We start from the raw sequence: 24,188 nt of genomic DNA, 5'->3' as shown, positions 1-24,188 counted from the left end.
TTTTTCTTGCTACAAAAGTTGATTTTGTCATAAAGAATTTTATTCTGTGACTCGTAATTTGTATTACAAAGTAACATTGTGTGCAATACAATCACATCCTGGTGCAACGGCCGGAGCGAGGAAACAAAAACATTGCGCATTCTGGGAAAAACAAAAACAGCACGGCGTGTCAGGAAGGAGCAGAGCAGTGGTATAACATGACAGTATATGGCAGTATAGCTGAGAGGACGCCCCCTACAGGTCAAGTAAGGAATTATATTGTCACATACCAGAGGGAGAAGGAGACTGATTCTGTCCTGACACCAGGAAGGAACAGAGCGGTGGCAGTACATAGCAGTATAGCTGAGAGGACGCCACCTACAGGTGAAGTAAGGGATTATATTGTCACATACCAGAGGGAGAAGGAGACTGATTCTGTCCTAACCCCCAAGAAGGAGCAGAGCGGTGACAGTACATGGTACTATATGGCAGTATAGCTGAGAGGACACCCCCTACAGGTGAAGTAAGGGATTATATTGTCAGATCCCAGAGGGAGAAGGAGACTGATTATGTCCTGACCCCAGGAAGGAGCAGAGCGGTGACAGTACATGGTATTTTATGGCAGTACAGCTGAGAGGACGCCCCCTGCAGGTGAAGTAAGGGATTATATTGTCAGATACCAGAGGGAGAAGGAGACTGATTATGTCCTGATCCCAGGAAGGAGCAGAGCAGTGGCAGTATAAGGCAGTATAGCTGAGAGGACACCACCTACAGGTGAAGTAAGGAATTTTATTGTCAGATACCAGAGGGAGAAGGAGACTGATTATGTCCTGACCCCAGGAAGGAACAGAGCGGTGGCAGTACAAGGCAGTACATAGCAGTATAGCTGGGAGGACGCCACCTGCAAGTGAAGTAAGGAATTATATTGTCACATACCAGAGGGAGAAGGAGACCGATTCTGTCCTGACCCCAGGAAGAAGCAGAGTGTTGGCAGTAAATGCAGTATAGCTGAGAGGACGCCCCCTATAGGTGAAGTAAGGGATTATGTTGTCAGATACCAGAGGGAGAAGGAGACCGATTCTGTCCTGAGCTCCCTCCCCAGCAGCACCAAGGGGGTTACATAGAAGCAAAAAATTCAGAAAGTACTAGAAACACCAGAAACGATGACTGAGCTGCTCTGAGCAGTGGCAAGGACACCCCTGTAATGTCAGGTAGCCCCCGGTCATTATCCCGCCTGCCGTATTCTGTCGTTTCAATGTGTCAGCGTTTTTTCCGCTTTCTGTTTCCAGCCTTAAAAGACGAGCGGTTCCAGCTGGTGGAGTTCACGCCGAAACTGGTGAAGATCCATCTGTCCAATGCAAAGCTGGAGGATGAGGGCGGCTACTTCTGTCAGCTGTACACGGAGGACACGCACCACCAGATCGCCACGCTCACCGTGCTCGGTATATACGTGACATTATACATAGCTCCGCCCACAGGCTCATTCTATACAGTATACAATTATACTTTGCCTTACTTGTACTGCTCAGGCTTTACGTTACCTCCTATGCTCCAGTCACATCCAAAGCTGCATTCAGAATTCTAATGGAGACCACTTGTGATTGGTCATATTCCCTTTAATGCCCTGTTTGGTTTATCATCCTCTGGGGAGAAGATGATGTGACATCCTCCAATCCGAGAGCAGAATCTGCCTTGCAGCTTTGGTGATGTGTGGAGCATAGGATATAGACTTCGTAGTCCCTAAGGGTTGAGAGCACATAGGGTGGTCATGGCAGTGGTCACCCGGGTGGTCATTGCGGTGGTCATCGGGGCGGTCATTGGGGAGGTCATAGGGGCGGCCATTGTGATGGTCATCAGGGCGGTCACCTCTTATAATGGACTTGTCTTCTTCCAGTTCCTCCAGAGAACCCGGTGGTGGAGGTGAAGGAGCAGGCGGTGGAGGGAGGACAAGTGGAGCTGATCTGCACCGCACCCAGGACTAAGCCTGAAGCCACACTCAGGTGGTACCGGGACCGCAGGGAACTGAAAGGTGAGGACCGGAGGATGCTGTATCTAAGCAGATTGTTTATCTAAGCTGGAGTATCTAGCTCTAATATGAGATTTATAGAATTACTCTGTATATTTTTGGTCCCGGGATCACACCTGATGATGATGATGATGATGATGATGATGATGAGGATGTACGGCACGCGGACAATGGGCTGCTGTATCTAGGCCTTGGTGCATGTGATGCTGTATCTAGGCCGCAGTACATCCTGTTTGTCTGTTTATGACATTAAGACAAACACAATTAGCCCTGCCAGACAGTCTGACCTCTATGCGCAAGTTCACACTGCCAGGGCTGCAGTACAAAAGCAAAGACAAAATGTTGTGTTATCTGTACTAAGAGTATTACAGCTCTGTGTACTGTATGTAATACATAGAGATGAGGCTGTGTGTACTGTATATAATACATGGAGATGAGGCTGTGTGTACTGTATATAATACATGGAGATGAGTCTGTGTGTACTGTATATAATACATGGAGATGAGGCTGTGTGTACTGTATATAATACATGGAGATGAGGCTGTGTGTACTGTATATAATACATGGAGATGAGGCTGTGTGTACTGTATATAATACATGGAGATGAGGCTGTGTGTACTGTATATAATACATGGAGATGAGGCTGTGTGTACTGTATATAATGCATGGAGATGAGGCTGTGTGTACTGTATATAATACATGGAGATGAGTCTGTGTGTACTGTATATAATACATGGAGATGACGCTGTGTGTACTGTATATAATACATGGAGATGAGGCTGTGTGTACTGTATATAATACATGGAGATGAGGCTGTGTGTACTGTATATAATACATGGAGATGAGGCTGCGTGTACTGTATATAATACACGGAGATGAGGCTGTGTGTACTGTATATAATACACGGAGATGAGGCTGTGTGTACTGTATATAATACATGGAGATGAGGCTGTGTGTACTGTATATAATACATGGAGATGGGGCTGTGTGTACTGTATATAATACATGGAGATGAGGCTCTGTGTACTGTATATAATACATGGAGATGAGGCTCTGTGTACTGTATATAATACACGGAGATGAGGCTGTGTGTACTGTATATAATACACGGAGATGAGGCTCTGTGTACTGTATATAATACACGGAGATGAGGCTGTGTGTACTGTATATAATACATGGAGATGAGGCTCTGTGTACTGTATATAATACATGGAGATGAGGCTGTGTGTACTGTATATAATACATGGAGATGAGGCTGTGTGTACTGTATATAATACATGGAGATGAGGCTGTGTGTACTGTATATAATACATGGAGATGAGGCTGTGTGTACTGTATATAATACATGGAGATGAGGCTGTGTGTACTGTATATAATACATGGAGATGAGGCTCTGTGTACTGTATATAATACACGGAGATGAGGCTGTGTGTACTGTATATAATACATGGAGATGAGGCTCTGTGTACTGTATATAATACATGGAGATGAGGCTGTGTGTACTGTATATAATACATGGAGATGAGGCTGTGTGTACTGTATATAATACATGGAGATGAGGCTGTGTGTACTGTATATAATACACGGAGATGACGCTGTGTGTACTGTATATAATACACGGAGATGAGGCTGTGTGTACTGTATATAATACACGGAGATGAGGCTGTGTGTACTGTATATAATACATGGAGGTGAGTCTGTGTGTACTGTATATAATACATGGAGATGAGGCTGTGTGTACTGTATAAAATACATAGAGATGAGGCTCTGTGTACTGTATATAATACATGGAGATGAGGCTGTGTGTACTGTATATAATACATGGAGATGAGGCTGTGTGTACTGTATATAATACACGGAGATGAGGCTGTGTGTACTGTATATAATACACGGAGATGAGGCTCTGTGTACTGTATATAATACATGGAGATGAGGCTGTGTGTACTGTATATAATACATGGAGATGAGGCTGTGTGTACTGTATATAATACATGGAGATGAGGCTGTGTGTACTGTATATAATACATGGAGATGAGGCTGTGTGTACTGTATATAATACATGGAGATGAGGCTGTGTGTACTGTATATAATACATGGAGATGAGGCTCTGTGTACTGTATATAATACATGGAGATGAGGCTCTGTGTACTGTATATAATACATGGAGATGAGGCTGTGTGTACAGTATATAATACATGGAGATGAGGCTGTATGTACTGTATATAATACATGGAGATGAGGCTGTGTGTACTGTATATAATACATGGAGATGACGCTGTGTGTACTGTATATAATACATGGAGATGAGGCTGTGTGTACAGTATATAATACATGGAGATGAGGCTGTGTGTACAGTATATAATACATGGAGATGAGGCTGCGTGTACTGTATATAATACATGGAGATGAGGCTGTGTGTATTGTATATAATACATGGAGATGAGGCTGTGTGTACTGTATATAATACAGGGAGATGAGGCTCTGTGTACTGTATATAATACATGGAGATGAGGCTGCGTGTACTGTATATAATACACGGAGATGAGGCTCTGTGTACTGTATATAATACATGGAGATGAGGCTCTGTGTACTGTATATAATACATGGAGATGAGGCTGCGTGTACTGTATATAATACATGGAGATGAGGCTGTGTGTACTGTATATAATACATGGAGATAAGGCTCTGTGTACTGTATATAATACATGGAGATGAGGCTGTGTGTACTGTATATTATACATGGAGGTGAGTCTGTGTGTACTGTATATAATGGAGATGAGGCTGAGTGTACTGTATATAATACATGGAGATGAGGCTGTGTGTACTGTATATAATACATGGAGATGAGGCTCTGTGTACTGTATATAATACATGGAGATGAGGCTGCGTGTACTGTATATAATACACGGAGATGAGGCTCTGTGTACTGTATATAATACATGGAGATGAGGCTCTGTGTACTGTATATAATACATGGAGATGAGGCTGCGTGTACTGTATATAATACATGGAGATGAGGCTGTGTGTACTGTATATAATACATGGAGATAAGGCTCTGTGTACTGTATATAATACATGGAGATGAGGCTGTGTGTACTGTATATTATACATGGAGGTGAGTCTGTGTGTACTGTATATAATGGAGATGAGGCTGAGTGTACTGTATATAATACATGGAGATGAGGCTCTGTGTACTGTATATAATACATGGAGATGAGGCTCTGTGTACTGTATATAATACATGGAGATGAGTCTGTGTGTACTGTATATAATACATGGAGATGAGGCTGAGTGTACTGTATATAATACATGGAGATGAGGCTGTGTGTACTGTATATAATACATGGAGATGAGGCTCTGTGTACTGTATATAATACATGGAGATGAGTCTGTGTGTACTGTATGTAATACATGGAGATGGGGCTGTGTGTACTGTATATAATACATGGAGGTGAGTCTGTGTGTACTGTATATAATACATGGAGGTGAGGCTCTGTGTACTGTATATAATACATGGAGATGAGTCTGTGTGTACTGTATATAATACATGGAGGTGAGTCTGTGTGTACTGTATACAATACATGGAGATGAGGCTGCGTGTACTGTATATAATACATGGAGATGAGGCTGCGTGTACTGTATATAATACATGGAGATGAGGCTGTGTGTACTGTATATAATACATGGAGATGAGGCTGTGTGTACTGTATATAATACATGGAGATGAGGCTGCGTGTACTGTATATAATACATGGAGATGAGGCTGCGTGTACTGTATATAATACATGGAGATGAGGCTGCGTGTACTGTATATAATACATGGAGATGAGGCTGTGTGTACTGTATATAATACATGGAGATGAGGCTGTGTGTACTGTATATAATACATGGAGATGAGGCTGCGTGCACTGTATATAATACATGGAGATGAGGCTGCGTGTACTGTATATAATACATGGAGATGAGGCTGCGTGTACTGTATATAATACATGGAGATGAGGCTGTGTGTACTGTATATAATACATGGAGATGAGTCTGTGTGTACTGTATATAATACATGGAGGTGAGTCTGTGTGTACTGTATATAATACATGGAGATGAGGCTGCGTGTACTGTATATAATACATGGAGATGAGGCTGCGTGTACTGTATATAATACATGGAGATGAGGCTGTGTGTACTGTATATAATACATGGAGATGAGGCTGTGTGTACTGTATATAATACATGGAGATGAGGCTGTGTGTACTGTATATTATACATGGAGGGTCAGTGCGAGTGCGGAGCAGCACCCCAAGTGTTAATCCTCGGGGCTACACAGCATACCCCACAGAGCACACGCAGGTATACAGAATATACTGAGATATTAGAGAGATTCTGTGTACACATGTCTGTCATGGAGATGTATCCCAGGCCGCCATAATCCACAGCACCCCCTGTGGTCAGGGCAGAGACTGGCAAAGGGTAAACCTATTTCCCTACACACAGTACTCTCAGTGACAAGGGTCGAAGCCATGACAGTCCCTCGTGTCTTAGTCCATCCTCGTTGCGGTATACGGCGGACTATTCCCTGTCACATCTGATAAACATGGCCGCCAAACAATATCAGAGGATTCCTCTCGTCAGTATGGACGTCCTGCCCGGCCCGCCAGTTATGGGATATATCTGTGTAGACATTGATGTATATTGTGATGTAGACTCAAACATGGTCTCCATGATAACACATCACCTGACAGGAATCAGAAGTAGTGCAGCCTCAGGATTCAGGCCTATATCTTATATACTTACTAGAGATGTGTGAGCCGGGTCATAACCCGCCGCGTTCAGTACTAATTTTCCAAAAATCTCAGGTTTGGCCAATCCCGAGATATTTGGGGATCACCACCCATGAATCAGTATTAGGGGTATAAGAAGTGGGGGCCCAGATAAGATAATACACACTGATCCTCGTCTTCCCGCACCTCTCCTGGACTCCCTCGGGGCATCTGGCGCTCCTTTGTGGGTGTCATCAGTCCTGTTCGGGTCCTCAGGGTGACGCCATTGTGTCCTGTGATGGGGCCTAATTGGTTGTGTGGGATAAGTCAACGTCATGATGTTAGCGCCCCCATAGAATGCAGATATCTCACCATCTAACATGTCTGACTCTGCATTTCTGCGTCTTGTCTTTGCGACGTTCCCGTTTTTGCTCCGGTCCCCGTTACATTTACACAACTTGTTAAGATTTTACTATTTTGCACAATAAAAACACTTAAAAAAATGAAACTGACGAGTTTTGTGTCTCCATGTTCTGGCAGTCAGAAGGTTTCCATGAATGGGGCTTGTTTTTTGTGGGCTGAGCTGCCCTTTGGCCCTGTATTATCAGTATTCAGATGTCTAAGACTCTCAGGAGCCCTCAGATCAATTTCGTGTCGCTCTACAGTTCTCTTCTTTTTTGTGTTACTAGAGAACTTGATCTTGTCATCTCCTTGGCAAGTGGTTTCCTGACCAAGTTCTTAACCATGTTATCCACTCGTCTTTCCAACCATGTCACCTTCTCTACTGTGTCATCTTCTAGACCATGTGATCTTCTCAATCTTGTCATCTTCTTCTGAATTGTATCATCTTCTCAACCTTGTAATCTTCTCAGCCCTGTCATCTTCTCTACCATGTTGTCTTCTTGAGTGTATGATCTTGATCAAGTGATCTTCTGGATCGTATGATCTTATAGACCTTGTCATCATATCTTTGACCTTGTCATCTTCTCGATTGTGGATAGTAAGGACCAACCTCTTCCAAAGCTTCAGCAAACACAATCTTCTCGTTGGTGTTATCTTCCTGACTACATCATCTTCTTGACCATGCAATCTTCTTCATTTTGTGATCTTCTTGACCATGCGATCTTCTTCATCTTATGATCTTTTTGACCATGTGATCTTCTTCATCTTGTGATCTTCTTGACCATGCGATCTTCTTCATCTTGTGATCTCCTTGACCATGCGATCTTCTTCATCTTATGATCTTTTTGACCATGTGATCTTCTTCATCTTGTGATCTTCTTGACCATGCGATCTTCTTCATCTTGTGATCTTCTTGACCATGTAATCTTCTTCATCTTGTGATCTTATTGACCATGTGATCTTCTTCATCTCGTTATCTTCTTGACCATGCGATCTTCTTCATCTTGTGATCTTCTTGACCATGCGATCTTCTTCATCTTGTGATCTTTTTGACCATGTGATCTTCTTCATCTTGTGATCTTCTTGACCATGCAATCTTCTTCATCTTGTGATCTTCTTGACCATGCGATCTTCTTCATCTTGTGATCTTCTTGAGCATGCGATCTTCTTCATCTTGTGATCTTGACCATGCGATCTTCTTCATCTTGTGATCTTCTTGACCATGTGATCTTCTTCATCTTGTGATCTTCTTCATCTTGTCATCTTTTTGACCATGTGATCTTCTTCATCTTGTCATCTTCTTAACCATGCAATTTTCTTCATCTTGTCATCTTCTTGGCCATGCGATCTTCTTCATCTTGTGATCTTCTTGAGCACCTCATCTTCTTCACCTTGTGATCTTGATCATGTGATCTTCTGGATCATTTAATTTTCTTGCCTGTGTCATCTTCTTGATCTTGTCATCTTCTTTTTGTCCATGTTATCTTCTCAACCTTGTTTTCTCAGCCACGTCATCTTCTTGACCACGTCATCTTCTTCACCTTGTGATCTTCTTGATCATGTCATCTTCTCATCTCCTATGAATCCTGGTAATACTTCTGTATTGCAGTATATTGTGCCTCTAGTTACATGATGCAGTATTATCTACCTGCAACCACCACTAGGGGAGCTCATGGTGTACTGTGCTGTTGTTGAGCCTGATCAGTATTCAGTCAGCTCTGGAGCTCCCCCTGGAGGTCACTGCAGGCAGACAATATTGTATCATGTAACTCTTGGTCTGTTCTGGGGCTTTGGAGCTCTGTATCAATAAGATGGCGATCCGACCTCTAGAAGATAACGTAAGCTTAATATTTAGACTGTTGGGACAGGACAGACGCTCCCTTTATCTGGAGGAGTATGACCCCTGTACAGTGCCGGGTCTTTCCAAACCTTCATGTGCTCTCGGACCCGTCTGACTTGACACCTTCCCTTTAAGCATGCAAAATGTCTGCCTGCGCTGCGTACAGGCCAATAACATACATAAATTTTCACGTGAAAGGATCATTTTGCATTTTCTACAAGCCCCCCGGGCCGTTGCCTTCTCACTGTAAATGGAACGCGTGTTTGCTTGTTTTTGCAGAGCGGCGGTCGCCGAGCAGAGTGGTTAAAAATCGATGGCGGATTTTTTTATATTTTTTTTCTGCGAGAAGATCACAACTGTGATAAGTCAAAAGCACTCGAAAGGAAGATTGGAAGGAAAGCCAGAAAAAGCCACATCGGCGCCGCGTCCTGCGCACGGACGAATTCTACACCAATAAATAAATACGACCGTCCTCCTAGTGAGGCAAGGACGCGGGCTGAGACGGTAATATCGCCAGGCAAGATGGCCGCTCCCCGCCGTGACTGCCGCTGCTCATCTTTATGTATTACACACATTTGTTTTTCGGAGGAAATCTGAAGTTTAACTCCATAGTTGCCGGATATCTGACCCGCCTCGGAGGATTAATTACTTCCTGTCAAGTAAAATTAAGATGATTGCGGGAAATTGGCGGCGGCGGTGGCGGCAGATAAGCTAATTTCAAGGTTAGGTAATTTCCACGACTGGAAGTCATCGTGGCGGTGACGTGATATCATCATAACCTGACGGGACGGATTTTACAGCGGTTTTTGGCGGTTCACCTTGCAGTTTGTTAATAACCGCCATCTGGTGCAAAGCAAGCGCGATGTGTAGGTTGTGCTGCAGGGTCGTACAGCGCTCCGGTGTGGCCCCTGACTCCATCCTCACATGTAACCTCATATATCAGCACATATATCAGCACATATACAGCACATATACGGCCATTTTTTTTTTCTTGTTTAAAGAAAACTTAGAAAATTGTTTTTAAAATATAATTTTGGCAGATTGCAGAAGTGTAAGCACGTGTGTACGGCCATCTCCTGCACCGCACATAGTGAACAAACATAACATACATATACATTGGTATTACTTGTGAACTGTGTGGCGGTATTACAGCTGTATATGATGGTATAGTCTGTGCTCTGTATGGCAGTATTATGGTCTCACCTTCTGTCTCTACCCCCTTCCCCCATAGATTGTAAGCCCTCACGGGCAGGGCCCTCTACCCCACTGTGCCAGTCAGTTAGTGTTAGTATTATATCTACCTGTATATTCTGTGTATTGTATGTAACCCCCAAATGTAAAGCACCATGGAATTAATGGTGCTATAATAGTACAGTCTGGGTATTGTATGGCAGTATTATGGCACTGTTTGATGGTATATTCTGTGCAACGTATGGTGGTATTATGGCATTGTATGGTATATTCTGAGCATTGCATGGTGGTATTATGGCAACACATGGTGTTATATTCTATGCAATGTATGGCGGTATTATGGCACTGTATGGTGGTATATTCTGTGCCCTGTATGGCAGTATTATTGCACTGTATGGTGTTATATTCTGTGTACTGTCTGGCAGCATTATGGCACTATATGGTGTTTTATTCTGTGCACTGTCTGGCAATATTATGGCACTGTATGGTGTTATATTCTGTAAATTGTATGGCAGTATTATGGTACCGTATGTTGGTGTAGTCTGTGCATTGTATGGCAGTATAATTGCACTGTATGGTGTTATATTCTGTGCATTGTATGGCAGTATTATGGTACTGTATGTTGGTGTAGTCTGTACATTTTATGGCAATATTATGGCACTATATGGTGTTATATTCTGTACATTGTATGACAGCATTATGGCACTGTATGGTGTTATATTCTGTGCTTTCTATGGCAGTGTTATGGCACTATATGGTGTTATATTCTGTGCACTGTCTGGCAGTATTATGGCACTATATGGTGGTAGATTCTGTGCATTGTATGGCAGTATTATGGCACTGTATGGTGTTATATTATGTGCTTTGTATGGCAGTATTATGGCACTGTATGGTGTTATATTATGTGCTTTGTATGGCAGTATTATGGCACTATATGGTGTTATATTCTGTGAATTGTATGGCAGTATTATGGTACTGTATGTTGGTGTAGTCTGAGCATTGTATGGCCGTATAATTGCACTGTATGGTGTTATATTCTGTGCATTGTATGGCAGTATTATGGCACTATATGGTGTTATATTCTGTGAATTGTATGGCAGTATTATGGTACTGTATGTTGGTGTAGTCTGAGCATTGTATGGCAGTATTATGGCACTATATGGTGGTATATTCTGTGCATTGTATGGCAGTATTATGGCACTATATGGTGTTATATTCTGTGAATTGTATGGCAGTATTATGGTACTGTATGTTGGTGTAGTCTGAGCATTGTATGGCAGTATTATGGCACTATATGGTGGTATATTCTGTGCATTGTATGGCAGTATTATGGCACTATATGGTGTTATATTCTGTGCTTTGTATGGCAGTATTATGGCACTATATGGTGTTATATTCTGTGTACTGTCTGGCAGCATTATGGCACTGTATGGTGTTATATTCTGTGAATTGTATGGCAGTATTATAGTACTGTATGTTGGTGTAGTATGTGCATTGTATGGCAGTATTATGGCACTATATGGTGGTATATTCTGTGCATTGTATGGCAGTATTATGGCACTATATGGTGGTATATTCTGTGAATTGTATGGCAGAATTATGGTACTGTATGGTGTTATATTCTGTGTACTGTCTGGCAGTATGATGGCACTGTATGGTGTTATATTTTGTGAATTGTATGGCAGTATTATGGTACTGTATGTTGGTGTAGTCTGAGCATTGTATGGCAGTATTATGGCACTGTATGGTGGTAGATTCTGTGCATTGTATGGCAGTATTATGGCACCGTATGGTGTTATATTCTGTGCATTGTATGGCAGTATTATGGTACTGTATTACGGTGTATTCAGTGCACTGTCTGGCGGCATTATGGCACTGTATGGTGTTATATTCTGTGCATTGTATGGCAGTATTATGGCACTGTATGGTGTTATATTCTGTGCATCGTATGGCAGTATTATGGCACTATATTATGATGTAGTCAATGCACTGTCTGGCAGCATTATGGTACTGTATTGTGACGTATTCAGTGCACTGTCTGGCGACATTATGGTACTGTATGGTGGTAGATTCTGTGCATTATATGGCAGCTTTATGGTACTGTATTACAGTGTATTCAGAGCACTGTCTGGCGGCATTATGGCACTGTATGGTGTATTCTCTGCACTTTTGACACTATAGTGTCCATAGAGCAGATATAACATCCATAAGCTATACCCAAATATTAGATGAGAGCACAGACCGTGTTTTTTCGCCTGCAGCCGGACCCACGATAACTATTTCACACAGAATATCCGATTCTTGCTCCTTGTGCTGAAGGTTTCATCTGTTCTTCCCCCCTCCAGGAGTCACCAGCAAACAGGAGAACATCAAAACCTTCAGCATCACCAACAGCATTCAGATCCCTGTGGAGAGGAGGGACAATGGCGAGATCGTCACCTGCGAGGCCTCGCACCCGGCCCTCAAGGGACAGAAGAAGCAAACGCAATACGTATTGGACGTCCAATGTAAGTGACAGATTGATATCAGTAATGTTACTCTATAGGAGGGGCGCGGGGGACTTGTGGTTGGAGGCCATGTCACCCACACAGGAATTCGAGTGCTTGTCTGGGCCGCCGCAATGGTGGAGGCCGGAGATTTCACCATTATATCCCCTCCTATGTCTTAAGATTATAACTGGTGTCCCTAAGGGGTTAATATCAGCAGAATCTATATGAGCACTGGACGCTTGTCCTAAAATTGCCCCAAAACCACCAAATGGCGTCGTGTCTGGAGTCCAGTCCAAGATCTGGTAGAAGACGTAATCTCTCCATTGACCTGACACTAAGTCTCCGTCACATCTGCCCATCACTAATATTCGACACCCCTGGTGACCCCTACAACTCCCACTTCCTTAAACTATATCCCCATGACCCCCCCTGATTTCCCCAAATCCCTTGAAATCCTTACAAAGACCCCCTGAACCTCCAGCAGATCCTCCTAATACCCATCGACCCCTTGACCTGGCGGTTATTGACCAGTTTGGCGTCTCAGGCCGTCACGTGGTAATCCTTGTTTGTTAATTACACAGAGGAGTCTCTTCTTGTGTCTTGTCCCCACATTGGCGTTATCTCCGGCGAGCAGCTGGCGACGTCCCCGTGTCCTCAGACAGACCCATCCCTATTTAATGGACTTGTCACTTCTGATTGACCGAACTCCAAAGGAAAGAGAAGTGGAACCTTCCTAAAAAGTCTCATTGTTCTTAAAGAGACCGAGCCTGCTGGACCTCTGTCCCAATATAGACTCCCCTGTAGCACTCATCAGACCCCTCTATTCTCCTTCCAGATCCTTCTCCCCACCCTTCAGACTTCTCTGTTCCTTCTCTAGGCTCCTCTGTCTCTTGGAGACCCCTCTGCGCACCCCACTTTCCTCCAGACTCCTCTGCTCCTCTTCCAGACTCTTCTGCCCTCTCCTAGATCCTTCTTCCCCTCCAGACCCCTCTGCTCCCCCTCCAAGCTCTTCTCTCCTTCAGACTCCGCTATCCCCCTCCAGACTTCTCTGCCCTTCTTCAGACACTACTGTCTACCCTTCAGACTCCTCTATTCCCCCTCAAACACTTCTGTCCTCCACTAGATCCTTCTAATGCATCCAGACTTCTCTGTTTCCCCTCCAGACCCCTCTACCCCCTCTTCAGACCCTCTGCCCCCTCTTCAGACCCCTCTGCCCTCTTCCAGACCCGTATACCCCCCTACAGACCCCTCTGCCCCCTCCAAACTCCTCTGTCCCCTATCCAGATCCCTCTGTCTCCCTTCAGACTCCTCTGTCCCCCCTCCAGACCCTTCTACCCCCCTTCGGACTCTTCTGCCCTCTCCTAGATCATTCTTCCCCCCAGACTCCTCTTTCCCACTTCCAGACTCCTCTGTTTCCCCTCCAGACCCCTATGCCCCCCTCCAGACTCCTCTGTCCCCCTCCAGACCCCTCTGCCCCCCTCCAGACCCCTCTGCCCCTCTCCAGACTCTTCTGCACTCTCCTAGATCATTCTCCCCCCTCCAGACCCCCGTGCCCCCTATCCAGACCCTCTGCCCCCTCTTCAGACCCCTCTGCCCCCTCCAGACCCGTATACCCCCCTACAGACCCCTCTGCCCCCTCCAAACTCCTCTGTCCCCTCTCCAGACCCCTTTGTCTCCCTTCAGGCTCCTCTGTCCCCCCTTTAGACCCTTCTACCCCCCTCCGGACTCTTCTGCCCTCTCCTAGATCATTCTTCCCCCCAGGCTCCTCTGTTTCCCCTCCAGACCCCCTCCAGACCCCTCTGCCCCCCTCCAGACTCCTCTGTCCCCCTCCAGACTCCTCTGTCCCCCTCCAGACCCCTCTGCCCCCCTCCAGACTCCTCTGTCCCCCTCCAGACCCCTCTGCCCCTCTCCAGACTCTTCTGCCCCTCTCTTAGAGCCTTCTCCCCCCCCCCCTCCAGACTCCTCTGCCCCTCTCCAGACTCCTCTGCTCCTCCAGACCCTTCTACCCCCTCCAGACTCCTCTGTCCCACTTCTAGACTCCTCTTTTCCCCCTCCAGACTCCTCTGTCCCCCCTCCAGACTCCTCTGTCCCCCCTCCAGACTCCTCTTTTCCCCCTCCAGACTCCTCTGTCCCCCCTCCAGACTCTTCTGCCCTCTCCTAAATCCTTCTTCTCCTCCACATCCCTCTGCCCCCCTCCAGACCCCTCTGTTTCCCCTCCATACACCTCAGCCCCCTTCCAGACCCCTCTGCCCCTCTCCAGGCTCCTCAGCCCCCTTCCAGACTCCTCTGCCCCTCTCTTAGATCCTTCTCCCCCCTCCAGACTCCTCCGACAGTGATTTATCTCTCCTGAGAACATACAATGGGGCACTAGTTTTACACCACCTGGTCCTTTTTCCCCCCGGGGGGGGGGGGGGGTCTTGGGTCCATCAGTCTCCCTATATGTATACACCCCCAGCTCCAGATATAGTGCTGATGCCATGGGGGCCTATAGAGCCCCATATATATCCTTTGTGACCCTCCAGAGCTGAACTCTCAATCACTGGGCCGGTATAGATGGATCCACGGGTTTTATCCCAGTGGGGGCGCCGGCCGCGGCCTCTGCCGCCTCGTTGCGTGCACAGATTTCACAAGCTGCCTGTATACAATTAGCATTATGTAAATAAAATGAAATCATTCCTGAGAGGCCGGCGGAGGGGGGAGGGGGCCGCGCTATCTATCTGCCGCCGCTGCCGATGGGTTTCAGCCTCCCCTCCAGACCGGCCCGCGATTCAGCAGAAAAAAGAAAAAAAATGGAAACCGACGAAGATAAGAGAAAATAATTCTACGGAAAATTGAGCAAATCTCCGTCAAACACTTCTAATTAAATTACCATTTCAGACATTACGGGCTAATTAGTGGTAGGGGCGTCGCCAGCGCCGCGGTAACCATGGAAACCCAGTGACCAGAACGGGAGAGGTGCGCTGGACTGGACATGGCACATAACACAGGCAGGGAGACCGCGCGAACAGCGCCCCCTGCACCACTGGACAGTCAAAGATGTTACACTTAGGTAGTAGAGGGTTAAACCAAAAACACTCCAACTTTTTTTTTTTTCTGGAACATTCTGTATATTATCTGACATGTTGTCTTCTCTCTGGTTTGCATTAATATTGGCGCCCCGCGATCGCTCCGTATTCACACCTTTCTCTCCTCTCTCCTGCAGTTTCGCCTACAGCTCGAATCCAAGCGTCACAGAACCTGGTGCGGGAGGGCGACCCGCTGACCCTGAAATGTGACATCACTGGGAATCCCAGGTAAGGAGCCCCCCGTGATGACATCACACACTGACCGCTGCCAGACCCCAGGACCGTCATCTGCACAACTTCTAGAGCAGGAAACCAAATGCTATTCCTCTGATTCCCCCCACACACATGCACACCTGTATGTACGTGTTCTAATAAAGTGAATAAGCCGCTTTCAGACCCCTCGGCCTCTTCAGATTCTCCTGTCCTCCTCTAGATCAATCTGTGCTTTTCAAGGCTATTTTCCATCCCTGGACCCCTCCATCCTTCTACCAAACTCCTCTGTCCCCTTCACACCTCTCTGTCTTCCTACAGACTTCTGTACTCTTCTTCTGGACTGCTTTGTCACCCTCTAAACCCCTCTGTCCTCCTCCAGGCTCCTCTGTCCTCCTCCAGGCTCCTCTGTCCTCCTAAAGACCCCTCTGTCCTCCTCCAGACCCCTCTGTCCTCCTCCAGACCCCTCTGTCCTCCTCCAGACTCCTCTGTCCTCCTCCAGACTCCTCAATCCTCCTCCAGGCTCCTCTGTCCTCCTCCAGGGCCCTCTGTCCTTCCTCCAGACTCCTCAATCCTCCTCCAGACTCCTCAATCCTCCTCCAGGCTCCTCTGTCCTCCTCCAGGCTCCTCTGTCCTCCTCCAGGCCCCTCTGTCCTCCTCCAGGCCCCTCTGTCCTCCTCCATTCTCCTCTGTCCTCCTCCAGACCCCTCTGTCCTCCTAAAGACCCCTCTGTCCTCCTAAAGACCCCTCTGTCCTCCTCCAGACCCCTCTGTCCTCCTCCAGACCCCTCTGTTCTCCTCCAGACCCCTCTGTTCTCCTCCAGACCCCTCTGTCCTCCTCCAGACCCCTCTGTCCTCCTCCAGGCCCCTCTGTTCTCCTCCAGACCCCTCTGTCCTCCTAAAGACCCCTCTGTCCTCCTCCAGACCCCTCTGTTCTCCTCCAGACCCCTCTGTTCTCCTCCAGACCCCTCTGTCCTCCTCCAGACCCCTCTGTCCTCCTCCAGACCCCTCTGTTCTCCTCCAGACCCCTCTGTCCTCCTCCAGACCCCTCTGTCCTCCTCCAGACCCCTCTGTCCTCCTCCAGACCCCTCTGTTCTCCTCCAGACCCCTCTGTCCTCCTCCAGACTCCTCTGTCCTCCTCCAGACTCCTCTGTCCTCCTCCAGACCACCTTTTTCTTACAGATACCCAGGCAGTGTTCTATCCCTCTTTCCTCAGACATTATTTGAGGATCTTACAAGCCCCTTGAGTATGAGATTAGTCCATTAAACACATTCAGATACAGATGCCGCCCCCTACACGCCGCTACACCTAACCCTACAGTGAAGTGAGGGGGGGGGAGGGTCCTGACATCTTCTCCGCTCACATTTCTAGTAACTCTCCTATAATACTGCCCCCTATGGCCGAGTCTCTGAATGTCTTGTAGTTTTTCTCCCTCTGACTGGCATGGCTATTTATGGCGCTTTCCAAGGCCGTGCAGATCTTGTGGTTTCCGGGAGCGCTCGTGACCTGCTTGTAAGAGAAAGATTTCACCGTGAAATATGCGCGGCGGCGGCAGTGTGCGCGGCACAGGAAAAATAAATACATTTGTTTTTTTGTGAGGCTGGAACTCCAGAGCCCGATCCTTGTGATGGCCCCCGCCGCAGCCCATACACCGAGCCCACAGACATCCCAATGACGCGCAGGCAGAACATAAAACCTGCAGTAATACGACCTGCACACCCCATATATCTTGCACTGCAGCGGCCGCCACAGAAATCTCGCAGACGAACGGCCTCTCGCTGCAGCCCGAAACGCCACCAAGAATCCTAATCAGCACCAGCCCCAGAAAAGCCCATAAAACACAGACAAATCTTCCCGGGCTCCAGAGCGCCTGCACCAGCGCCGCACCAGCACATTAATATTCAGCGGGGAGCCAGGACTTTAATCTCCGCCGTCCTCTTCACACCTAATGGGATGCGCCATTCTCCCTAATGCCGATACTTCGTCTTTAAAGGGCAACTCCACTCATTACAGATATTGACGTCAGCGGAGTCTACAAAGAGCCAGAAGTCACCTGGCAAAGAAAGTCTGAGAAATAGGAATCTGGAAGTCCTGCATATTCTCCTCCAAACTTCTCTCCCCGCATGCTCCAGGGGGAGACACAGCTGTCAGGGCTTATACACAATGGGCGGAGCCTGCTTTCTGTGGTGCTCATCATCGCCCTCTACTGGGTAATGCAGGATCGGTGCCTGCCATATAGTATAGGAAGGAGAATGACGGATCTGGATCAGATCATGGAGGTCACTTTATAGCTTAACTCTACAAGAGATATGAACTCCGACCAGTCCCAGCAGCTGCAGCGCCATCTAGTGGTTACACCTGACAGCTCCATCCGCACTGTCCTCCTCCAGAACTCTCTGTCCCCTCTAGAATCCTCTTTTCTCCTCCAGACCCCATTTTCCTCCTCTAAACCCTACTGTCCTCTTCCAGACCCTTCTGTTCTTCTCCAGAACCCTTTGTTATTCTCCAGACCACTTTGTCCTCCTCTGTCCTCCTCCTGATTCCTCTGTCCTTCTCCAGTTCTCCAGATTCCTCTGTCCTCCTGATTCCTCTGTCCTTCTCGAGTTCTCCAGATTCCTCTGTCCTCCTCCAGACTCATCTGTCCCTCTCTAGACCTCTCTGTTACCCTCAGATCTCTCTATCCACTTCCAGGCTGTGTTGTCCTCCTCCATACCTCACTTTTTTCCCTCCTCTGGCCCCCGCCACGTCCTTCTGGTTTGGGACACTTCATATGATTGCAGCATTTAGTTACAAAGATAACCAGAACCAGGGAATGATGTCGTATTACTATGCTGTATCTGTGTCTGTTTGGACTTCATCCTCTCCACACTCTGATTTCTTGTGTTGTTGTCTCCAGTGGTGATCCTGACCTTGTTCTTGACCTCGTTCTTGTTCCTGATATTGCTCTTATTCTTGATATTGTTCTTGTTCCTGACCTCATTCTTGTTTCAGACCTTGTTCTTGACCTTGTTCTTGTTCCAGACCTTGTTCTTGTTCCAGACCTTGTTCTTGTTCCTGACCTTGTTCTTGTTCCTGACCTTGTTCTTGTTCCAGACCTTGTTCTTGTTCCTGACCTTGTTCTTGTTCCAGACCTTGTTCTTGTTCCTGACCTTGTTCTTGTTCCTGACCTTGTTCTTGTTCCTGACCTTGTTCTTGTTCCAGACCTCGTTCCTTTTCCTTACCTTGTTCTTCCTGACCTCCTCTTGTTCCTGTCCTCATTCTTTTTCCTTACATTGTTCTTGTTCCTGACCTTGTTCTTGTTCCAGACCTTGTTCTTGTTCCAGACCTTGCTCTTGTTCCAGACCTCGTTCCTTTTCCTTACCTTGTTCTTCCTGACCTCCTCTTGTTCCTGTCCTCATTCTTTTTCCTTACATTGTTCTTGTTCCTGACCTCGTTCTTGTTCCAGACCTCGTTCCTGTTCCTGATATTGTTCTTCTTCCTGACCTCCTCTTGTTCCAGACCTCATTCCTTTTCCTTACCTTGTTCTTGTTCCTGACATTGTTCTTGTTCCTTACCTTGTTCTTGTTCCTGACCTCGTTCTTCTTCCTGACCTCACTCCTGTCTTGCACTTTAAATGGTTTTCCTTTCCTGGAATTCATACTTCTTGATCTGACACTTGATGCTTTGGCCTTGTCACTTTCTGGATGATTTCCTGCTCTATGACCAGGATGACAGGGACCTGGAGGTCCTCCATGTGGGTGTAGATCTCTCTGTACCACAGTTTAGTCGGCATAAATGGGTTACAGCTTAGATAATTCACTTTTTGGTAGGTGATCGTAACAAGAACTAAAAGCCCCTGTCCCATAGATACAAAACAGAATGAAACAAATAGCTGTAAATTAGGATTCTCTGCCTTAGTAAATAGTTACATTCTCTGCCGTATTAGAATTCTGGAACATCTCTTACAATGGTTTCTTATTGGAAAATCCTCCATTACTCCTCCTGGAAATATTTATACAATTTTTTGCTATTCTGGACATGTCTGCTGAGCTGAGCGCTGCTCTGGAGGTGGCGGTTGTGGCCACGTGCAGCAGTTTCCACCTAGTCCGGTACTTGGCGCCTCGCTAGTTATTAATAACATTGATATCATAATATTTTTGTCAGGGCCGTCATATTCCTTCCTGCGCCGCGCACGAGCGCCGCGTCCACCTGAAGGGCTCTTGGCCACCTGTTGGCGCTGATGGAATTGGCGGTGTAATCAGTCTGGAGGGTCAGAGCAGAAAGTTGTATTATTGTGTGAGACCTCTCATCATCTCCTCCGCCGCACACTCCAGCCTTATTGTAGCAGACACTTCTCCATGTGAGCGGCGGTGGCCGGCCTGCGCCACAGAGTCTCAAGATGGATTATTGCAAAATACAGAAAGCCCCGGGCACCACAAACTGCACAAAACTCCAGAAGGGGTTACTAGTCATGTGTGAGCATGTCCTACACACAGAGGCCTGCAGGGGGCGCCACTGCTGCAAATATCCAGGAAGGTCCTGGACTCATATCTGGGGCAAATGCAGTATTATATGGAGTATGGCAGTATTATACTGTATGATACTATATTAGATACTATATTAGGTACTATATGGCAGTATTATATGGACACTGTATGATACTACATGAAGCACTGTACACTCACCGGCCACTTTATTAGGTACACCTGTCCAACTGCTCGTTAACACTTAATTTCTAATCAGCCAATCACATGGCGGCAACTCAGTGCATTTAGGCATGTAGACATGGTCAAGACAATCTCCTGCAGTTCAACCCGAGCATCAGTATGGGGAAGAAAGGTGATTTGAGTGCCTTTGAACGTGGCATGGTTGTTGGTGCCAGAAGGGCTGGTCTGAGTATTTCAGAAACTGCTGATCTACTGGGATTTTCACGCACAACCATCTCTAGGGTTTACAGAGAATGGTCCGAAAAAGAAAAAACATCCAGTGAGCGGCAGTTCTGTGGGCGGAAATGCGTTGTTGATGCCAGAGGTCAGAGGAGAATGGCCAGACTGGTTCGAGCTGATAGAAAGGCAACAGTGACTCAAATAGCCACCCGTTACACCCAAGGTAGCCAGAAGAGCATCTCTGAACGCCGCACAGTACATCCAACTTTGAGGCTACAGATGGGCTACAGCAGCAGAAGACCACACCGGGTGCCACTCCTTTCAGCTAAGAACAGGAAACTGAGGCTACAATTTGCACAAGCTCATCGAAATTGGACAATTGAAGATTGGAAAAACGTTGCCTGGTCTGATGAGTCTCGATTTCTGCTGCGACATTCGGATGGTAGGGTCAGAATTTGGCGTCAACAACATGAAAGCATGGATCCATCCTGCCTTGTATCGGTAACGGTTCAGGCTGCTGGTGGTGGTGTCATGGTGTGGGGAATATTTTCTTGGCACTCTTTGGGCCCCTTGGTACCAATTGAGCATCGTTGCAACGCCAAAGCCTACCTGAGTATTGTTACTGACCATGTCCATCCCTTTATGACCACAATGTACCCAACATCTGATGGCTACTTTCAGCAGGATAATGCAATGCCATGTCATAAAGCTGGAATCATCTCAGACTGGTTTCGTGAACATGACAATGAGTTCACTGTACTCCAATGGCCTCCACAGTCACCAGATCTCAATCCAATAGAGGAGCATCTTTGGGATGTGGTGGAACGGGAGATTCGCATCATGGATGTGCAGCCGACAAATCTGCGACTGCAACTGTGTGATGCCATCATGTCAATATGGACCAAAATCTCTGAGGAATGCTTCCAGCACCTTGTTGAATCTATGCCACGAAGAATTGAGGCAGTTCTGAAGGCAAAAGGGGGTCCAACCCGTTACTAGCATGGTGTACCTAATAAAGTGGCCAGTGAGTGTATGGTAGCATTATATAGACACTGTATGGCAGTATTATATGAGCACTATATTATACTATTTGGACACTGTATGGCAGTATTATATGAGCACTATATTATACTATTTGGACCCTGTATGGCAGTATTATATGGGCACTGTGTGATATTATATGGACACTGTATGGCAGTATTATATAGACACTGTATTTTTATGGGCACTCAATGATACTATATGAAGTACTGTATGGTAGTATTATATTTGCCACTATATGGCAGTATTATATGAGCACTGTATGTTACTATATGGACACTGTATGGCAGTATTGTATGGGCACTGTCTGATATTATATGGACACTGAATGGCATTATTATATGGACACTGTATGGCAGCATTATATGGGCACTGTATTATATGGACACTGAATGGCATTATTATATGGACACATATGGCAGTATTGTATAGACAATGCATGATACTATATAGGCACTGTATGGCTTTATTATGTGGGCACTGTTTGGCAGTATCATTTAGTCCTCTGTATATCAGTAATGTGGCCGCAGCTCCCGACAATCTACCGTCCTCTGACTACTTCTTGCTCCCTTGCGCTGGGTATCACTTCTCGCCACGTCTCTGCCCCCTCTGCCCCCGCCGGCCCATTGTTGTACAGTGGAATTAGTCGCTATTATGTCCAGAAGTTAAATGTAATGGCAGGACGGGTTATTAGTGAGCGGAGAGAATAGAGCGCCTGTAAAGCCATCCATCCGGCAGGACGTAGTGCCGCCACCTCCCGTGTCAGCCGCTCACCCCGTCATTTAACGCTCTTTGTCTGAACTGAATGCAAACAAATTCTGAGCCTTTTGTTCTGGCAGAGAAGAGAAGTCGCCGCTCGTTTCCTAAATGGCGCTTTCTGGCGTTCCTAATTCTCCCCAGCTGTTTCCCTGTATGCCGGCGGCGGCCGCACTTCAGCGGGTCAGCGGGCGCCGCCTAGATCTGCTCTCCAAATGGAAAAACAAAAGGCCCATCCGGATCATGGTGGCGGTGAGAACGGCGGCGGGAACGGCGATCTCGTCCTTTATGTATCTGGGAGAAGCTTTATCTGATCTGGGAAGAGGAAAACTCAAGTGGTAAAAATTGTGATAAGTAAAGAGGGACGAGGTGAATCGGTGAGGACAGAGCGGATAAACAGCGCCCCCGCAGGCCAGTAGACAGCGCCCCCGCAGGCCAGTAGACAGCACCCCCGCAGGGCAAAGTGTCATGAAAAATGTGCGAAGATTCCTGAGAGAAGAGCGTCAACGGTCAACAAGCCCCAAAGAGCGTTAAATGTGGCTCTGAACACGGTCCAAAGTCATCAAGAACTAAATATTCAATATAATGATACATTGTCCCCTTCTAGGCCCCCACACATTACATTGTCCCCTTCTAGGCCCCCACACATTACATTGTCCCCTTCTAGGCCCCCACACATTACATTGTCCCCTTCTAGGCCCCCACACATTACATTGTCCCCTTCTTGGCCCCCACACATTACATTGTCCTCCTCTTGGCCCCCACACATTACATTGTCCCCTTCTAGGCCCCCACACATTACATTGTACCCTTCTTGGCCCCCACACATTACATTGTCCCCTTCTTGGCCCCCACACATTACATTGTCCCCTTCTAGGCCCCCACACATTACATTGTCCCCTTCTAGGCCCCCACACATTACATTGTCCCCTTCTTGGCCCCCATACATTACATTGTCCTCCTCTTGGCCCCCACACATTACATTGTCCCCTTCTAGGCCCCCACACATTACATTGTCCCCTTCTAGGCCCCCACACATTACATTGTCCCCTTCTAGGCCCCCACACATTACATTGTCCCCTTCTAGGCCCCCACACATTACGTTGTCCCCTTCTAGGCCCCCACACATTACATTGTCCTCTTCTTGGTCCCCACACATTACACTGTCCCCCTCTTGGCCCTCACACATTACATTGTCCCCTTCTAGGCCCCCACACATTACGTTGTCCCCTTCTAGGCCCCCACACATTACGTTGTCCCCTTCTAGGCCCCCACACATTACATTGTCCCCTTCTTGGCCCCCACACATTACACTGTCCACCTCTTGGCCCTCACACATTACACTGTCCCCTTCTTGGCCCCACACATTACATTGTCCCCTTCTTGGCCCCCACACATTACATTGTCCCCTTCTTGGCCCCACACATTACATTGTCCCCTTCTAGGCCCCCACACATTACATTGTTCCCTTCTTGGCCCCCACACATTACATTGTCCCCTTCTAGGACCCCACACATTACATTGTCCTCCTCTTGGCCCCCCACACATTACATTGTCCCCTTCTAGGCCC

General features: G+C 46.8%; 1 protein-coding gene across 1 annotated transcript in view; it reads left to right on the top strand.

Moving 5' to 3' along the window:
* The window catches only part of CADM4 (cell adhesion molecule 4), a 247,964-nt gene that overhangs the window by 205,487 nt on the left and 18,289 nt on the right, over positions 1-24,188 (top strand). The window contains exons 3-6 of the mRNA XM_075277988.1: positions 1,269-1,421; positions 1,874-2,008; positions 12,538-12,699; positions 15,884-15,974. Coding sequence (XP_075134089.1) covers positions 1,269-1,421; positions 1,874-2,008; positions 12,538-12,699; positions 15,884-15,974 — 541 coding nt within the window. The remainder of the gene's footprint in view (positions 1-1,268; positions 1,422-1,873; positions 2,009-12,537; positions 12,700-15,883; positions 15,975-24,188) is intronic.

This window comes from Leptodactylus fuscus, chromosome 6, assembly GCF_031893055.1.
Source record: "Leptodactylus fuscus isolate aLepFus1 chromosome 6, aLepFus1.hap2, whole genome shotgun sequence".
In the NCBI taxonomy this organism is placed as follows: Eukaryota; Metazoa; Chordata; class Amphibia; order Anura; family Leptodactylidae; genus Leptodactylus; species Leptodactylus fuscus.
The sequence above is the reverse complement of the archived record's forward strand: the minus strand, read 5'-3'. Positions and strand labels throughout refer to the sequence as shown.